The following is a 17,000-nucleotide window of genomic DNA, read 5'->3' on the forward strand; positions in this document are numbered from 1 at the left end:
TGATAGAGTCGTGTAAACCAAAAGAAATATAAATAAAGCATCGATGGTAGATGGACATAAAATATTTTGAATGCATGCATAACAAACATCGTGAGTTTAGCATTTCGAAAACTATACAATATACTTTTTACGTTTTAATTGTATTCATTTTATTCCATTTTAAGTGCGTATTTCTGTTTTTTATTTATTCTGTTTTATGCTCCCTTATGCACTTTGTGCTCCATTATAAGCAAGGCTCCATACAAATAAAGTGTTATTATATGCATGACAGGAACATAATGTTGTCTTTTGCATTCACAAGGATACATGGTAATATGGTTTTTTCCACGGAGGGGACTGATGACTGACATGGCTTTTGTTGGCTTCCACTGACCTTTCACAAGCATATGCAATACACAAAGTGTTACCTTGTGAAAACAAGTATGAGAAAACTGGTTATTTTTTATTTTTAAATTGATTTTTTTTTTAGGTAATAGGTTCCATCATGTTTACATTGCTAATTTAGTTCTGTGTGTGTGTGTGTGTGTGTGTGTGTGTGTGGGTGGGTGTTTTCAACCATTATATAATGAACATAGACGCCCACTCGGATATTTCATATTCAGCTCAATGTCAACATCATTAACCCCAATTACACTAATTAGACTTGGTATGACTCATTAGGAGTGTTTCTCGCTGTCTTTCGGTTCTCTCTGGAGCAGGGGCAGAAATTCACAAGAACATACATTGGAAAGAAGATCAACGCTAAAGAGATTCGGCCGAGAAGGATTCAGAGCCAGTCACACGTTTACAGTTATTTATTCATTATTTTGGAGAGAAAAGTATCTTCTTCATACAAAAGAAATGTTATGTAAGTGATTAAAACCGTAAAGTGTTAGGTCCACATCCTGATGGCCCTTTGAAAAATATCTGGGGTTTTATCAAGACATTAAATATTGAGGTGTAATGAGACCGAAAAATCAATGAATATATTATTGCTTGAAAAATATTAACATGCACACTCGAACTCACCACTGCCAGTTGGGCAAATTCATGAATTCAATTCAGAGTCCAATATTCATGACACAAGAGCAAATGTTAAATCAAACCCGTGTCTAGACCCACCCACCCACACACACACACACACACACACACACACACACACACACACACACAAACACACTTCAAATAGAGAATCATTAATCACTGAGTCTTTGATGGGAGTTCAAACAGTATTCAGTCATTCTGAGCCCTTGAAAATTAAAGGACTGATCTTAGTATTCAGCATGGCTCTTAAAACAAGCTGGTCACATCGAGTTTGCATTTACTTAAGTTGTAAAATGTAAAAATTTCAGAGGTAAATGTATGGTAAATCCAGACAGAATTCTTTTTCCTCATAGATTTAAGAACAGCAGCAATGGGAATCGAGGAAACCAAAGGTAAACTACACTGGGACTATCACAAAGGACTTTACAAATATTCCACAGCCTTGTCAATGAGAAGTGACTGTCACACGACAAGACGCAATGCATTGACATGAAGGTGAAAAAGGAAGTCAGCGTATGAAGCTCCACCGTTAGGACTCTTGTCCTCCACCAAGAGGCGCTGCAGAGACTCCTCACAGCTGTCACCCTCCCGCACCAGTTTTAACTGAACAAAAAGAAACACACATTCAAATTACTTTTCAAATTAAACTATTAAACATGTTTTCCTGCCACAACTGAGTTTGAAAGGAAACCTGTCAAATCTAATACTGTGGTTTGATTCTGTGTCCACATCCTGTCAGTTCCTAAATTAAACATTGTGCAAATGAAGGGTATGAGTCATTCACCTGGAGAGTAACAGCTGCTGAGGACTGCAGAGAGCATATGAGAGCTCTGGTGCCGATGGAGAGGGAGTTCTCAAGCACTGGGAGTTTGATCTACAGAGAACATACAACACACATGATATGAACGAGGCTAAAGAGAAGTCAAATCACTAAAATACAAGAAGTGCAAAACACATTATGAAGAAAATGCCTTGAATGGGAACTTCGACATGAAAAGTGTTTCTCTCTCTCTCTCTCTCTCTCTCTCTCTCTCTCACACACACACACACACACACACACACACATTTATAATGTTACAAAAAAATTACTATTTCAAATAAATGCTGTTTCTATTTATTAAAACTTTCTATTTACCAAAGAATCCTAGATAAAAAAAAGGTATCAATTTCCACAAAAATATTAAGCAGCAACTGTTTTCAACATTGATAGTAAAAAGTAATGTTTTTAAGCACTAAATAATCATATCAGAATGATTTCTGAAGGATCATATGACATCAGTGGAGTAATGACTGCCGGAAATTCAGCTTTCCCTTTATAGAAACAAATGACACTTTAAAATACATCGCACAGTTATTTCAAAGTGTAACATTATTTTACAATATTACTATATTTTTGATCAAATAAATGCAGCCTTAGTGAGTTTAACTTCTTAATAAAGAAGTGTAATTAATATACAATACTGAAATAGTGTTTTGATCATCAAATTAGATGGATGATTAAATAACCAATAACAGACAAATCAGATTGGATTCAGAATCCCAGTAAAAGAGATTCATCTGAAAGGTAAATTTATTCTATGACTATCTATATCTAATCCTATATATAGTTCATGAACCCACTATTTCTCAATTACCCATTATCTAGTAGTCTATTATGGTAGAAATCTGCAGATTAAATTGTATATGTATACGCCCCTCAGATTCTCTCTTAGATGAACTGCTTCTATGAAATGTTCTCGTTTGTCAGTCACTTCAGATAAAGTCTGCTAAATGCTAATGTAAACGCCAACTCAGTGTGTCCCCGTCTCACCTCTCCAGATGTGAGGTAGGAGAAGGAGTTGGTGTTGAAAAGCTGTAGAAGAGTGTGAGGAGGCACACAGCTGCCCACCCAAAGGAGCAGTGCCAGTGGGCAGTAGATCAGATACAGACCCCCTGGATCCAGACTGGAGACAGTACAGCGCACGGCTTCCCCTAATGATGGCATGTTGGCATTATCAGCAGAGACAGACTGCAGGGGTGAGAAGGGTAAATACAGAGACAGTGGCGTCATCATCCAGTCAGGAGAGAAAGCATCAATATTTTAGGGAGTTTGCATTGTATTAAAATGCGACATGGATTTTTCTTGCTCTTTTTTTTAGTTTGGTGTGCTTCCATTGCTTTAAGCTCCCATTCAAGTCAAAAAAGACACAAAAAGCTACTTTTAAAAGTACTGTACTGTAGTACCTTAAAGGTACAGTTTTTATCAGTTTTGACACTATAGGTTTCAATTTTGTCTATTTTAAGACACTTTTTGGATTTATTTCTTTTAATTATTATTATTTTTTATTATTTTTTTTTATATATAATTACCAGCCAATTAGCTTTTTTTTATTTTTGCTATGGTCAATAAATGGCTAAATAAACGAGGAATACAACATTAAAGCTAAAATCAACTATTTTAAATGCTGTTAATTTAAATGAAAGCTTGATTAACTTTAGGTAATAATGACAATAAAAAGGAAAAAAAATATTGATCACACATTGATAAATTAAAAAAGAAAGGACTTTCTAATATCAGCCAGCATTCAATGTGGTAATAATATACTGTGCATTCCTAATTATAACCGTCTTTGGTGCCAAAAATCTTGAAATAGTAAGTAAAAAACACAATGCTATAAATAGAGAGTGAGAGTACAGTAGATGCATTTATTGCTAGAGTAGTGAAGAATGTGGCATCTCTAAATTCTGCCATGTGCATAACAATCCAACTGAGAATTATGAATTCTTACAGACAAGGAAACTGTCTCGTTTCAGTGACTAATTTGGATGAACAGAATGTTCTAGATGTCTGTCTCTCACCAGAGGCAGAATAAGTGGGTAGAACTGAGAAGCAGTGCTCAGCGTGTCCATGGAGACAATGAGGCTACGCAGCTGTAGACGCTGATGTACAGAGCTCCGCAGCCCAGGCAGCAGCACTTCGCTTTTGCGCAGGCTGTTAATGTAGACAGGCACGGCTTTCAGAAACTGAGGCAGCACCAGCTGACAACACCAAGAAAGAGACAAAGAGGAGAATGACATTCAAGACTCTATTATCCAAATGAAATAGGAATCTCTTAGAATGGCTTCTTAGTATTGTTATCTGTGCCTGCATCATTAATAGGCTAACGAATCGTAAAATTAATTGAGTGTATTAGACTGTATGTCATCTCCTAAAAATACTTTTTCCCCTAAATACTAGAAGACTTCACGGGCCTAAAATATCTGATTACGCTCTAATTACACAATTTGCTAATAACTGTCTAGGGCTTTTTGCACAAAAAAAGGCAATGTGACAAAAAGGTGACTATTTATTTAAGCAATTAAAAATTAATTGGACTGAAAATGGTAGGACCTTACTTTTTAATTGGTATCAGCAAATCATGGTTTAATATTTCTAAATTATAACGTCATCTGAAACTGTATGATACAACTCTAGAGTATCCGAATATTCAAAAGCGTGTGCTGGTCCAGTACCTTATGAAGCTTAAGAGAGAGATCTATATGAAGAACGCACCTGTCCTGGGGACACAGAGGTAGTGCAGCTTTGTTTCCTGAAGCAAGCCAACATCTCAGTAACCTCCGTCTGTAAGTCCTCACGCAGGGACTGCAGCGGACTCTCCAGTGCTAATGAATACACTGACTCACACACACACACACACACACACACACACAGATAAAATAAAGTTAAAAATATTATAACGGCAAAATAGTCAAACTGAAGTAAAACAAGGAAGACTGGGCTCAGTGCAATAAAACAACTGATTATGCACTGCTAATTATGATAAGTTATTACATAAGCAAATTCCTGTAAAAATATTATTGTATTTATATTACATATTATATGTACACTACCGTTCAAAAGTTTGGGGTTCACCAAGGCTGTATCCATTTGATCAAAAATTCAATAAAAACAGTAATATTGTGAAATATAACCACAATTTTCAAAAATGTTTTGCATATTAATATATTTTAAAATGCAATTTATTCCTATGATGGCAAAGCTGAATTTTCAGTGTCACATGATCCTTCAGAAATCATTCTGATATCCTGATTTGGTGCTCAACATTTTTTTTAATCAATATCAGTGTTGCAATATCAGTGTTGCTTAATATTTTTATAGAAACTTTTAAACAAGTCAGTGCATCCTTACTGAATAAAAGTAATATTTCTCTAAAAAATGACCCGGAACTTTTAAACAGTAGTGAATATATTACATATTTTATATAAAGAAATAAATAAGGTCAAATTTGATTTCATATTGGTATTTGATTCATATTTTTGAATACATTTCTTGCAGTAGAATGTGAGGAGCGTCTCGGCCTGGCTGCTTCTAAAGGTGTCTAGTGGATGCCGGGAAGCGGACAGAATAACAGTGTGTATCCGTGTCCTGTTCTCTCCGGAGGAGCTACTGTATGACAGCACAAACTACACAAGCAGATGAGAAGACAATCAAACCAATATATTAAATGAACAACACATCAAATTATTTATAATATCCATTAATCTCAGACAAGTGTCATTTATCAAAATTTGAGACTGACTAATATGATAATTTATGATTTTATATCATCACATCAATACTACCTGTATGGCTACACCCCTCGTTTCATCCAAAGACTTGTTGTGAGTGAACTCAAATGCCAGAGCTGTGCGCCAATCAAGCGCTGCCATGGCAACACAGCAGGAGTCAGGACCGGCGATGAAGGAGCCATAGCAACCAGATATGTGCATCTCTGCAGAAACACAGCGATTGAGCTGTTAATATACCCACCAGCTATTTACAAATAACATCTGGCACTCGTGCATCCAATTCAAGTTACAAACAAGTGACTATTCATTCAAGTACTCAAATGATTTGATACTTGACTGATTGTTTTATATAGACTTTGACCTATATATGTACACTCTGTGTCTAATTTGATTACATTTCAAAAAACGAATTCAAAGCTAAACTACAGTCTTAACATTTAGTTGGTAATAACCTTTAAGATTCTTTTATACGCCCCTTTGATTACCTTTACTGACAAAAACTCTGAGCTGAACTTTGAAGGCCATCTGCATATTCACACATCTGCTCAGATCAGCTCGGAAGCGTTCCTGTTCCATCTCCGACTGCAAAGAAAAGTACATGGAAAGATTTAGTATGAAATGACATTAAATACGGTTGTCAATCTTCGAGTGCTTAATCCGGTTCTCTTCACACAGCAGGAAGTGCACAGAATAAAGTGTGTATCTGTGTCCAAGTTTAGTTATTTATAGAAGTGACAACCACATTCTGAAAACATCACTCCTGAAAAATTCATTCTGATTCCAATAAATCCACATAGTGTACAGAACCAAGCTAAATGACTAGTTGCTAATGCTGTAATGTCGCTTTCTTTAAGACATTGACAGTTTGTTACTAGAAAGTCAATGAAAAACCTAAAAATTATGATTGCTTATGAGAAAAAAGAAAAACATAAACAAAGATAGAAATAAAAGAATATGTGACAATCGCATTACACAAAACAAGACATCTGACAGGTCGCTAGTCGTATTATACTGAACATGAGAGTATAATACTTAGGGCCCTATGAAATCTGTTTTATTTTTGCCAAAATTCTGTTTTATTATTTTCCAAATTCCATTTTTTCCGTTTACATTTTTCTGGATTCCATTTTTTGTTTTTGTTTCGGTTTAATTTACCTAGACTCTGTTTAAATAATAAAAAATTTTTAATAATAAAATAGCATGTGTAATAAATTGAAATCATGATTTACATAAGTTCAGTAATTTATTAAACATTCAACGAAAAATTATTTTTAAGGCCCTGTTTTTTTTCAAATTCAGTTTTATTTTTACCAAATTCTGTTTTTCATTTGTTTTGCTGGATTCCATTTTCATTAAATTTTAATAATCAAAAGTATCCCTAATTAATTAATTTTATTTTAAGAAATATTATTTTATTTATTTATTTTCCAGAAATACCTGTATTTGAATTCATTTAAATTCTGGTAAATTTTCCTGGAAAACATTCCTTAAAAAATAATGTTTTAATAATAATTGTATTATTTGTAGTAGCACTATCATTTAATTAATTAATATATTTCTGTTACAGTTTCTTCAAGTTAAACTGAACTTTTATTTTGACAGGTTGCAGTGAAGACCTTTAGTTTCTGTTAGTATATGATATGACAATAGTTTTTTCTCAAAAGAAATGGTAAAATGATCATAAAGTGACTCTCAGAGCAGTTCTAGAGATAAAGTTATGTGTTCATGTATGTGTTCATGTACTCATACTCATATCAGAGGTTGGAAAATCATACTTCAGTATGTAGTAAATTAACCTGCATGTCTACGCCGTTCTTTCACACAAACACGCAGAGCAAGCAGGATTCATATTTAAACAGTCTTTTGCAGGTTTATATTCACAGACCTTAGTCTATATTGCGTTTTGATTTAAGTTTACTGACTTACTTTTTATCTATTCGTCCAAAATTTGGCAAATTCCATGACATTCCGTGTTACACAGTAAATTCCATTTTTATGGAAATTATGTCCACGTTTAGGGCCCTAAATATACTACACACTACATATAGTACAACATGAAAAATATAATAAAAGAATGCCACCATGGCAACACAGCAGAAATCAGGACCGGCGATGAAGGAGCCATAGCAACCAGATAAACAGCTTGATTCTACACATTTCCAGTAAATCTGAGTCTTTGTTATCTCGTTACATGGTATCATGGTCATGTTATCATTTAACAGACATTTTTCATCCATTACTTCAGTGCTCTAATTGCAGGGACGGTCCTCTTTGAAAAGGCAAGTGGCTTGCTCAGGGGGACTATGATGATAGAGCAGGAAGACAACCTTTGTAACACTTCTGGTTAACAGGATGTCTACAAAAGCCTTGTATTAGCAGCAGAGATTTTTAACAAGTACAAACCATTATGACATTCCAGGCTAATTCTCGAGACCGCCATAGGGTTGTTTTGAATTTTCAAATTTGTGCAGCAGTTTTAAAGTAATTGGGTTCTAAGGTTTTCTTCGTCTGACATAATAGGACATGAGGGTGTAACTGATGTCGACTGAGTGCAGATGGCATTTATTACCTGTAGACTGTTATAGCAGATGACCCCACCCCCTGTGAGAAAGGGGATGTGCCCTGGCCAAGCCCCGCCTACTTCTTGATGGCAGAACACAAAGATGTGCACGCTGCAGCCTTGACTGACACATTCTTTAGCCAATGAGATCGAAGAATCTGGTCCTTGGAAGATGGACTAATATGAAACCAAGAGGAAGCAGATAAATAAAACACTTTTAGATAATTAAAATGATGGACAATATTGTGGAAAAACTGCATGTTCTTTAATTCACCTTCACTTTGCTAGAGCCGAAGAAACCTGAGGCGCTTTTCTGATTTGAGCCTTCAGAAACAGGTGAGGAATGGAATATCAATAATTTTCCTGGAGATGCTGCATCCTTGAAATGAGACGCAGGAGATTTATAAATCAACATTTGCAGCACACACACTGAATTTTTCAGCAAGTACATGCGCATGTTTAAGACTCATATTAACGCTCTTGCCTGAAGAATCTTCAGCCCTGCAGAAACAGAAAGCTCTTGTGAGCCAGATCTATCCGGCTCAGGGTTGAAAAGTGAAATTTCCTGTAGAACTCTGCCCAAGAAGAAAGGAATAGTTAACAATATTGTTGACTATTTTGCTCGTTTTAAATAATTATATTAGCAGAACAAACGCAGTTTCAAAACCTCTCAAGAATGTGTCTGCAGTCTTTCAGTGGCACCAGAAGGCCCTCCACCACAGGAAGTTCCAGCTCCTCACAGTCAGTGATGACCATCATGTGAGGGCGGGACAGAGCTGGACTCAGGTTATACAGATGGATCCGGCTGTCATAGGTCATCAAACCCACTCGAAGATCTGATCGGTCAGTTTCTCCAGGCCTAAAACAAAGAAAGAAGCCATTCACAAGTCAAGATTTCAAACATTAGGAATGGACATGATTGTGAAAATAATTGTAAACGTTAACGTCCCTTACCCATTTAAAGCTTGCAGTTGAGAACTAATCTGCTTACAGATGTGGTCTAGCTGCCCCGCTCTCATCGCACTGGCAGACACATCTATCGCCAGCAGCAACACAGCAGCTTTACCCTGTTAAGTAGATCATAGTGGAAGTCAGGGCTATTCAACAATTTAGATAAAACTGGGATCAGTATAAAAGCTGACTACTGTATGCACATTACTATTCAAAAGTTTAGAGTCTGTAAGATATTTTACGAATATTTTTAAATAAGTCTCCTATGCTCACACAGGCTGCACTTATTTCATTAAGAATTACAGTAAAACAGTAATATTGTTAAACGTTATTACAATTTAAAATAACTGCTTTCTCTTTTAATGTACGTTAAAATGAAATTATTCCTGTGATGCAAAGCTGAATTTCCAGTCATCAGTGTCACACATTCCTTCAGAAATCATTCTGATATGCTGATTTGATGCACATTTATTATTATTATCAGTGTTGAAAATGATTGTGCTGCTTAATATTTTCGTGAAAACCATGATACTTTCTTTTCTGGATTAACGAATACAAAATTCAAAACAACGGCATTTATGTGAAATAGAAATCTTTTGTAATAATATTCTAAATGTTTTACTATCACTTTTCAACTGAATGTGTCCTTGCCAATAAAAAATAAGTAAATAAATAAAACCTTACTGACCTCAACATTTTGAATGGTAGTGTATATTTAAAAAAAAACATGATCATGCTTTGAACTAGCTGTTTATATTAACCCTACAGTCAATTTTTTATTAAATACTGATGTATAATCAAATTTAATACAGTTACATACAGTATAAAAAAAGAGAAAAATTAAGTTCAAAACCGTCTGTTTTTCCAGGATCTCATATGAGCCAAGACTGAGCTCAGGTTTTTTTTCGCAGTCGACACGGCGTCCCTGATTAGTGGGCTGATAGGACTGCCATGGCACTATGAAAAACAAATACATACTTGAGTAAAGATGGAAGGACATATGTGCACAGCTTTAACCGAAAATTGAGAATGACTGCAGGCCGAGCAACACTTACCTTCATTGAGTTTGTGGCAGAAAGGGCAGTAGAATCTTTGCCCGCAGTCCTGCCAGCTCATAGCAGGGCTCATGAAGGCCCCGCAGTGTGCACAGCCCTTAACACAATCTCCCGCCTCACAAACTGGCACATCACACTGTGGAAAACATTCACATAGCATGTTTACAAGAGCAGGCCACAGTGAAACACTGAAGAGTACGTGAAGGTGATTGAGATTTCTCAAGATGACAGAATGACTCACAAATAACATCCTAGCAAAGAAGACAAATAAAAGTGACGTTTTTGAGGATATCGTAATCATTCTAAACTTTACTGTTTTTTCCAAACATACTTCTCCTTTTTCCGGCCTGGCCAGCGGACACACGATTGCACCCAGCGGGAGATGACTCTTCTGAGCTGACTGAGCCTCCACAGGGAAGCTGTAGGACGTGCAGCGGATAAAACGAGGTGTTGCATTACCTGTGAAGCACAGGGAACAACAAAAAAAAGTGATTATGCATTGTGTCGCACAATATTATAATCTTGTTTTCACTTATAACAACCGAAGGTTTTGCTAGATTCCGCAACTAACTACAACATCTCAGACCAGAAAGCAACACTCTCTAATGACTGGTGATTAAAAAGTAAGAATTAGAAAAAGAAAACCATAAGGACCAAACTGCACTAAATGTTTTAAATTTAAAGAGGTGATAAGATTGGCTTTTAATAAAACTTGGCTGCAGAAATTATGCAGTAGAAAGACAAATTTATTTTTTAAATTGCTACGTGACTAGAAAAAATTGAAAAAATAAACTGTGGTGTTACCTTTTCCAAAAAGGTAGGGAAACTTCAACACCCATAATGCACTGGGTTCGATCTGACTATTTATGGTTAGAGATACAAAAATGCAGAAGTAAGATCTGTAGTTTTACATTTTGATGATAAACAAGGATATTTGTACACGTTGTTCTTTTTCAAATACTACTGACATTATAACAATACAAAAGCATTAAAATGTTAACCTTTAAATTATTATTATTAATTTTTAATGCTCATCAATTGATAATTATGTTTTTGGTGCCAGGTCATGTTGTATTTGGCCAAAGAGCATTTAAATCATAATTATTAGCTGTAGTAGTAATAATAGTATTTATTATATTATTATTATTAATAATAAAAAATATCATATTATTACTTTAAAAACAGCCTAATTAAAGAAAGAACGGTAACACTTTAGAATAAGGTTCCATTAGTTAATATTAGTTGATGTATTAATTAACATGAGCAATACATTTATTACTGTATTTATTAATCTTTGTTAATGTTAGTTATTCATTGTTAGTTCATGCTAATTCACAGTGCATTAACTAATGTTAACAAGCACAACTTTTGATTTGAATAATGCATTAGTAAATGTTGAAATTAACATTAACTACGATTTATAAATGCTGTAGAAGGATTGTTCTTGCTTAGTTCATGTTAACTAAAGTAGTTAACTAACATAACTAATGGACCTTGTTACCGAAAGAACATTGAAGCTGTAATGGAAATGCAAAGCATACTGTGTGTTTGTCCTAGTGTCAGCAGGACTCCACCGCTAATGTGCTGCTGTATTTATGAGACTGAAAAACAGCAGCTGTGTTTGAGGTTATCATGATGTCTCATTATAAGAACAACACCTGCCAATATTTCATTACCTTTGTGTGTCTGGCTCCATCACTGTCTGAAAGTCAGTTAAGCTCAAAATAATTTCAACAAAAGTACAACAAACGCTGTTGTGATAAGAAAACCAGGTGCATCACATTTATTTTTCATGTGAATTTGGGAACGAAGTCAAAAGATAACGCGGGCTGAACCAGGCCGCAGAGACAGTACCTCTGTCCTCCAGGGTGCATTGTGTTGAGGAGAGAGGGGGAACTGAAGATCTGCATTCTGAAACAAACACTTTCCCCTCCCACTGGATCCTGTCCTCTTTAATCACCTGGACCTGAACAGTTAAGAGACATTTAGACACTGAGAAACCATACAGATACCTGAGCTGTCCTGATGGAAACATTACAGAATAAGAGGGCCGGTTCATTTACCACACTGGGTAGAATCTGAGGATCCAGGCCGTACCGAGACTCTGTCTTAGAATTTGACACTGGACTCGTCTGACAAAAGAGAGGAAAAGAAAGTGATCCTTCAGTAAATTTAGTACAGATCATGTGGGCCACATGCTTGTATAAGACTGCAAATGTAACACTAAATTTCTATCACATCCTAGCTTTTCATCAATTACATTCAAGCCATACTGATGACACTTAAAGAGAGCACTTACTATTAAAGTTCACTCTGTCTGGGAAAAAGAAGTGTGATTGTTACAACTTTTTAATTGAGATATTTCTGAATTCCCAGAACTTTTCTTATGTTATGTCTTTAATTGTTTTATATAATGACTATTTTGTTTTATTTTTTTTTAGTTTTTATTAAATCACTAAATTAGTGATAAAAGTTCACCATAATGACAGATGCTTACACTGTCACTAGTAGAAACTATTTTTTTTTCTTATTTTAAAATATATTTTATTGTATTTTACTTTAAAAAAGATTTAATAATTTTTTGTTATAATGTAGTATTACAGTGAGAATTTTGGTTTCAATGCATATTAATCTGGGACAGCTAAATGATTTAATATCAGATAAAGGTGAGAAAAATGTCATATATAAAATATAATATTTATAAAATTTTATGAGAATAGGATTTTAATTAGTTTGGAAAAAAAGAAAATGTACCCTGAAATACGACTTAAAAAAGAAAAAAAAAAGCTGGTACAATATCCCCCGATCTCCCCTGCACTGTCATGCACTCACTGGTAATGACAAGCTCCTTTGTGGCATTCCTTGATTCGTCATATTTGTCATCTCAGGAACGGGCTTTAACACTCCTGCGACAAGACAGGATCAAAAACATTAGCATTTTCTTCCATAAGACAGCAATAGATTGAGATGTTCAAAGATCTTACCCTGGTAGCTTTGCTGTGAGGGGTCCCAGGACAGTGACTGAGGCCGATGGCCTGCTGTGGTTTCCGTCGTGTGGGTCATGGGGGTCACACTCTGCTGATCTGGGTTCAGGTTTGGATAGTGATGTGAAGGAAATGGACAGCTGGGTGGAGGCATGGTCTGGGTCCTGGGACTCTGTCCGGCCCATGGCTGTGGTGGTGGATGTGTATAGCTGTGGTTTACTGCAGGAAACTCCATTCTATGACCAATTCAATCTACCTTTATAAAAGACAACATTACAGAGAAAAGTCATTCCTTTTCATTTGTCACCCTGGAGCACAAAACCAGTCATAAGTAGCATGGGTATATTTGTAGCAATAGCCAAAAATTTAAGAAAAATATAATATATAAAACTATAATATTTATAAAATTGTATAAGATTAAATATAATGAGAATAGGATTTTAATTAAGTTAGAAAAAAGAAAATTTACCCTAAAATACGATCAAGGAATGCCACAGAGAAGCTTCTCATTACCAGTGAGTGCATGACAGTGCAGGGGAGATATTGTACCAGCTTTTTTTTATTTTTTTTTAAATGTCGTATTGTAGGGTAAATTTTCTTTTTTTCTAACTTAATAAAAATGCTATTCTCATTATATTTAATCTTATAAAATTTTATAAATATTATAGTTTTATATTTACATTTACATTTAATATAATATTTTTCTTAAATTTTTGGCTATTGCTACAAATATACCCATGCTACTTATGACTGGATGTGTAAAAATTATTAAAAAAATAATTATGCCAAGAATCATTGAAATAGTAAAGATATGTTCCATGAAGATATTTTGTAAATTTCCTATCGTAAATAGATCAAAACTTAATTTTTTATTAGTAATATGCATGGCTAAGAACTTCATTTGGACAAGTTTAAAGGCGATTTTCTCTATATTTTGCACCCTCAGATTACAGATTTTTTTAAAAAGGCTAGTTGTATCTCAGCCAAATATTGTCCTATCCTAACAAACCATACATCAATGGAAAGCTTATTTATTCAGCTTTCAGATGATGTTTAAATATCAATTAAAAAATCACCCTTATGACTGGTTTTGTGGTCCAGGGACCAGGGTCATATTTCATAAAACGGAACGATAATCCCAGATTAAGCCCAAAATACCAGTATGTAAACTGTAACCTTTCTGGCATGCATGATGTAATTCAAATTTGTATTAAAAAGCTTCTTTATATACATAAATATTCGGTCTATTTATATGTCAGTCATACTGTCAGACAGTGATCAGCTGATCGTGCATCACGTCACTCCGGTATAAATGCGCGCATCCGTCTCAATGTATTTGATTCCACGGTACTGAGAAAATGAATTTTTACCATGCGATGCTTCATGTTAGGAGATTTCAGCACGAGTCGCCCTGAAATTGAGAGAGATAGCTGGTATTAGTGCGGAAATACGGGTGTTGATGCAGAAAGCGGTCGCCTGGTTACCGTCAGATCACATTTTTAATGTGTCAGTCTTCAGCTCCGTCACTGCTCAGATGGTACAAACCTCAAAACGCATAGAAAAACCATATATATTTTTTTCAAAAGCCCTCCGTCTTCCGGACTAAAAGCGAAGTCTGTACGGTGCGCACAGTGAATACGTCTCACCCAAATTGTAGTTGCAATATCATCATTATGACCTCAAGGTGGCAGAACTGCGTCACCAAACACTTCCGCCCTACACGGGCCAGTGACAAATAAGGACTCAAAATACGTATGAATAGGTGTGTACGCTATGTAAAATGTATTGTATATGTTACAAAATATTTGCTAAAATGAATTTGACCAACATCAATTCAATTTACCATTGAATTTAAATTGAGTTTTGTTGTTTATTTATTTAGAAACACCCAGTGCTCAGTTCAGTTACAAACATAGGCTTACAAACGTTTTATATATTTTTTTATTTTAAATCTCATGCATGGGTAAATACTTCCAGATTAATTTAAATCCTCTAAATCTTACACTACACAATCACTGTGCTTAGATGATACCTTATTTATTTAGGATAAATACACTTCTTAATACAGCATATTTTATGCACAAATACTGTATTAAACCTTAAGTGAATACCACACTTTATCTCATCCACTTTTTTTTTTTTTTTTTTTGGCCCTACCACTTAAGCTTTCCATAACTTTTCTATGATGAATTGTCTAAGAAGAAATTCTGAAAATTGTATAAATAACATTGATCGTGTCATGTTAGTGTGCAAGTAAACCAATGACTGGTGCAAAATAAGTGAACCATGTGCAATTTCCTATGTACAGCATTCTTCTATGTAGCCACCTTATTTTTCGTGCAAGAATGGCAGCAGTCATTTGTAAATTTAATGTGTCTGGCTTGCAAAACATGCATGCTTTTAAGGGTTAATGTGCACATAAAAGCCAGCTATTTACACAGTGGTTCATCATAGTAAGAACAAACACTTGCCTAAAACAAGAATGGAGGTGGAAGTGGTAGTAAATATTTCATCTACTCTTCTGCATGCCCTCAGTCCACTGATGTAATATTCATGAGGTCAAGAGGGCTGAAGACTACACTCTAAAAAAAAAAGGTGCTAAATAGCACTAAAGGTGGTTCTTTGGCTCGTAATCATAGGGGAACCACTTTAAGTGCCATATAGCACTTATCTTTTAAGGTGCTGTACAGCGCCTTTGTCAAATGGTGCTATGTAGAACCATAAGAGGTGCCATAAAGCACCTTGATTGTTTACAATTTCTTCAACAAAAATGGTGCTCAACAGTGATTCTTTGGCTCGTTATAGGGGAACCTCTTTTGGCATTAATGGGACTTAAGCTTTATAGCACATTTGTCAAATGGTGCTTTATAGAACCTTTTTTTTTAGGTAGTAGGCCATTATCATGCCATATACTACAATGTTTGAGTCAATATGCTTCTAAATGACGCTTTTATACCAAATCGTGGATTGAAAGATTCAAAATCCTGTACTAAAAGCTTACTGATAAACAAAATACATTAAACTTTTAAAATAGTTTAATTCATTTCTTTTAGTTGCAAATATAATCCGTGCTTTTTAACATTAACAACACTGGCTAAAGGAGTTAGAAAAAAATAGAAGGAAAAAAAATAGAAATTGGAATAGGCCCCAGAAAGAGAAAAAGAGAGAGAGAGAGAGAGAGAGAGGGAGAGAGAGAGAGAGAGAGAGAGAGAGACTCTATGAACAGATTGAGTTGTACACTCTTTTAATTGTGACAGGAAGTCCGGCTGCATCCTTCATTTTTAAGACAACGCACTCCAGGAAAATCAGTGTCTTTTTCAGTCCTTTAGGATATTGGATCCCAAACAGAAAATATATACAAAGGATGAGGCCCAGTGCCACTGAGATGTCCTCACTCTCCTCAGTAATGAACCTCAACTTCAAACAGCAACCCCGGGTCCTCCTTAAACAGTGCAGGCAAGAGCAGAATAGCTGCTTCCAACTGTAGTCCTTTAAACAAAACAAGAATTAGGTTAACATAACATGGTGGATGCTTTTATCTAATAAGTTTTCTTTGTTTTTCAATTAATTACTAAGACAGTAATTATTACTACCTTTAATAAACTAGAAATTAGTCTTTATTATTACACAAGACAGATACATGCAGAAATGTATGATCTCAGGCAGATATGGGTGTCAGTCAGTGATACACAGAAAATCTAAGTAGTGCAGATTTAATTACCTTTTTTCAGTCTGCCATCTTCACAGTCATCAACCACACGACTGAACTTCTCCATCAGGGGACTCTGTGAAACTTGAAGGACTTTAGATGCCATTACCGAGAGCTGAGAGAGAATCTGTTGGTCCACATCAACGTTGGTACGGTCTCTCAGATCCCAA

The 17,000-nt window shown here is 35.3% G+C and overlaps 1 protein-coding gene across 3 annotated transcripts; it reads right to left on the reverse strand.

The window, feature by feature from the left end:
- Window positions 1-779: 779 nt before the first annotated feature.
- Window positions 780-14,791, reverse strand: LOC109102204 (protein transport protein Sec24C-like). Of its 3 annotated transcripts, XM_042723663.1 has the most exons (22): window positions 14,667-14,784; window positions 14,492-14,532; window positions 13,122-13,377; window positions 12,970-13,043; window positions 12,201-12,269; window positions 11,992-12,103; window positions 10,469-10,596; window positions 10,138-10,273; window positions 9,936-10,039; window positions 9,086-9,198; window positions 8,799-8,990; window positions 8,616-8,706; window positions 8,406-8,510; window positions 8,141-8,308; window positions 6,057-6,153; window positions 5,626-5,774; window positions 5,328-5,466; window positions 4,556-4,677; window positions 3,862-4,041; window positions 2,834-3,031; window positions 1,808-1,897; window positions 780-1,626 (listed from the first exon to the last, which is right to left on the reverse strand). In XM_042723663.1, exons 3-22 carry the CDS (start codon window positions 13,354-13,356, stop codon window positions 1,486-1,488), a joined length of 2,643 nt encoding a protein of 880 aa, XP_042579597.1. In that variant the 5' UTR covers window positions 13,357-13,377; window positions 14,492-14,532; window positions 14,667-14,784; the 3' UTR covers window positions 780-1,485. The 3 variants fall into 3 exon arrangements, with proteins under 3 accessions (XP_042579597.1, XP_042579596.1, XP_042579598.1); XM_042723662.1 differs by having other exon boundaries at window positions 14,492-14,791; XM_042723664.1 differs by having other exon boundaries at window positions 4,556-4,665; window positions 14,492-14,785.
- Window positions 14,792-17,000: the final 2,209 nt, after the last annotated feature.

The sequence above is a fragment of the Cyprinus carpio genome, chromosome B5 (assembly GCF_018340385.1).
Source record: "Cyprinus carpio isolate SPL01 chromosome B5, ASM1834038v1, whole genome shotgun sequence".
NCBI classification, from domain to species: Eukaryota; Metazoa; Chordata; class Actinopteri; order Cypriniformes; family Cyprinidae; genus Cyprinus; species Cyprinus carpio.

Excerpts from the sequence above, each read along its gene's own strand:
- LOC109102204 (XM_042723662.1), bottom strand. The coding sequence starts at position 13,356 with ATGGAGTTTCCTGCAGTAAACCACAGCTATACACATCCACCACCACAG. Across the intron at positions 4,678-5,327 it reads CACATTCTACTGCAAGAAAT|TGTATTCATTAGCACTGGAG; the intron begins GTATTCAAAAAT and ends TGTGTGAGTCAG. Across the intron at positions 4,042-4,555 it reads CCTCTGTGTCCCCAGGACAG|CTGGTGCTGCCTCAGTTTCT; the intron begins GTGCGTTCTTCA and ends TGGTGTTGTCAG.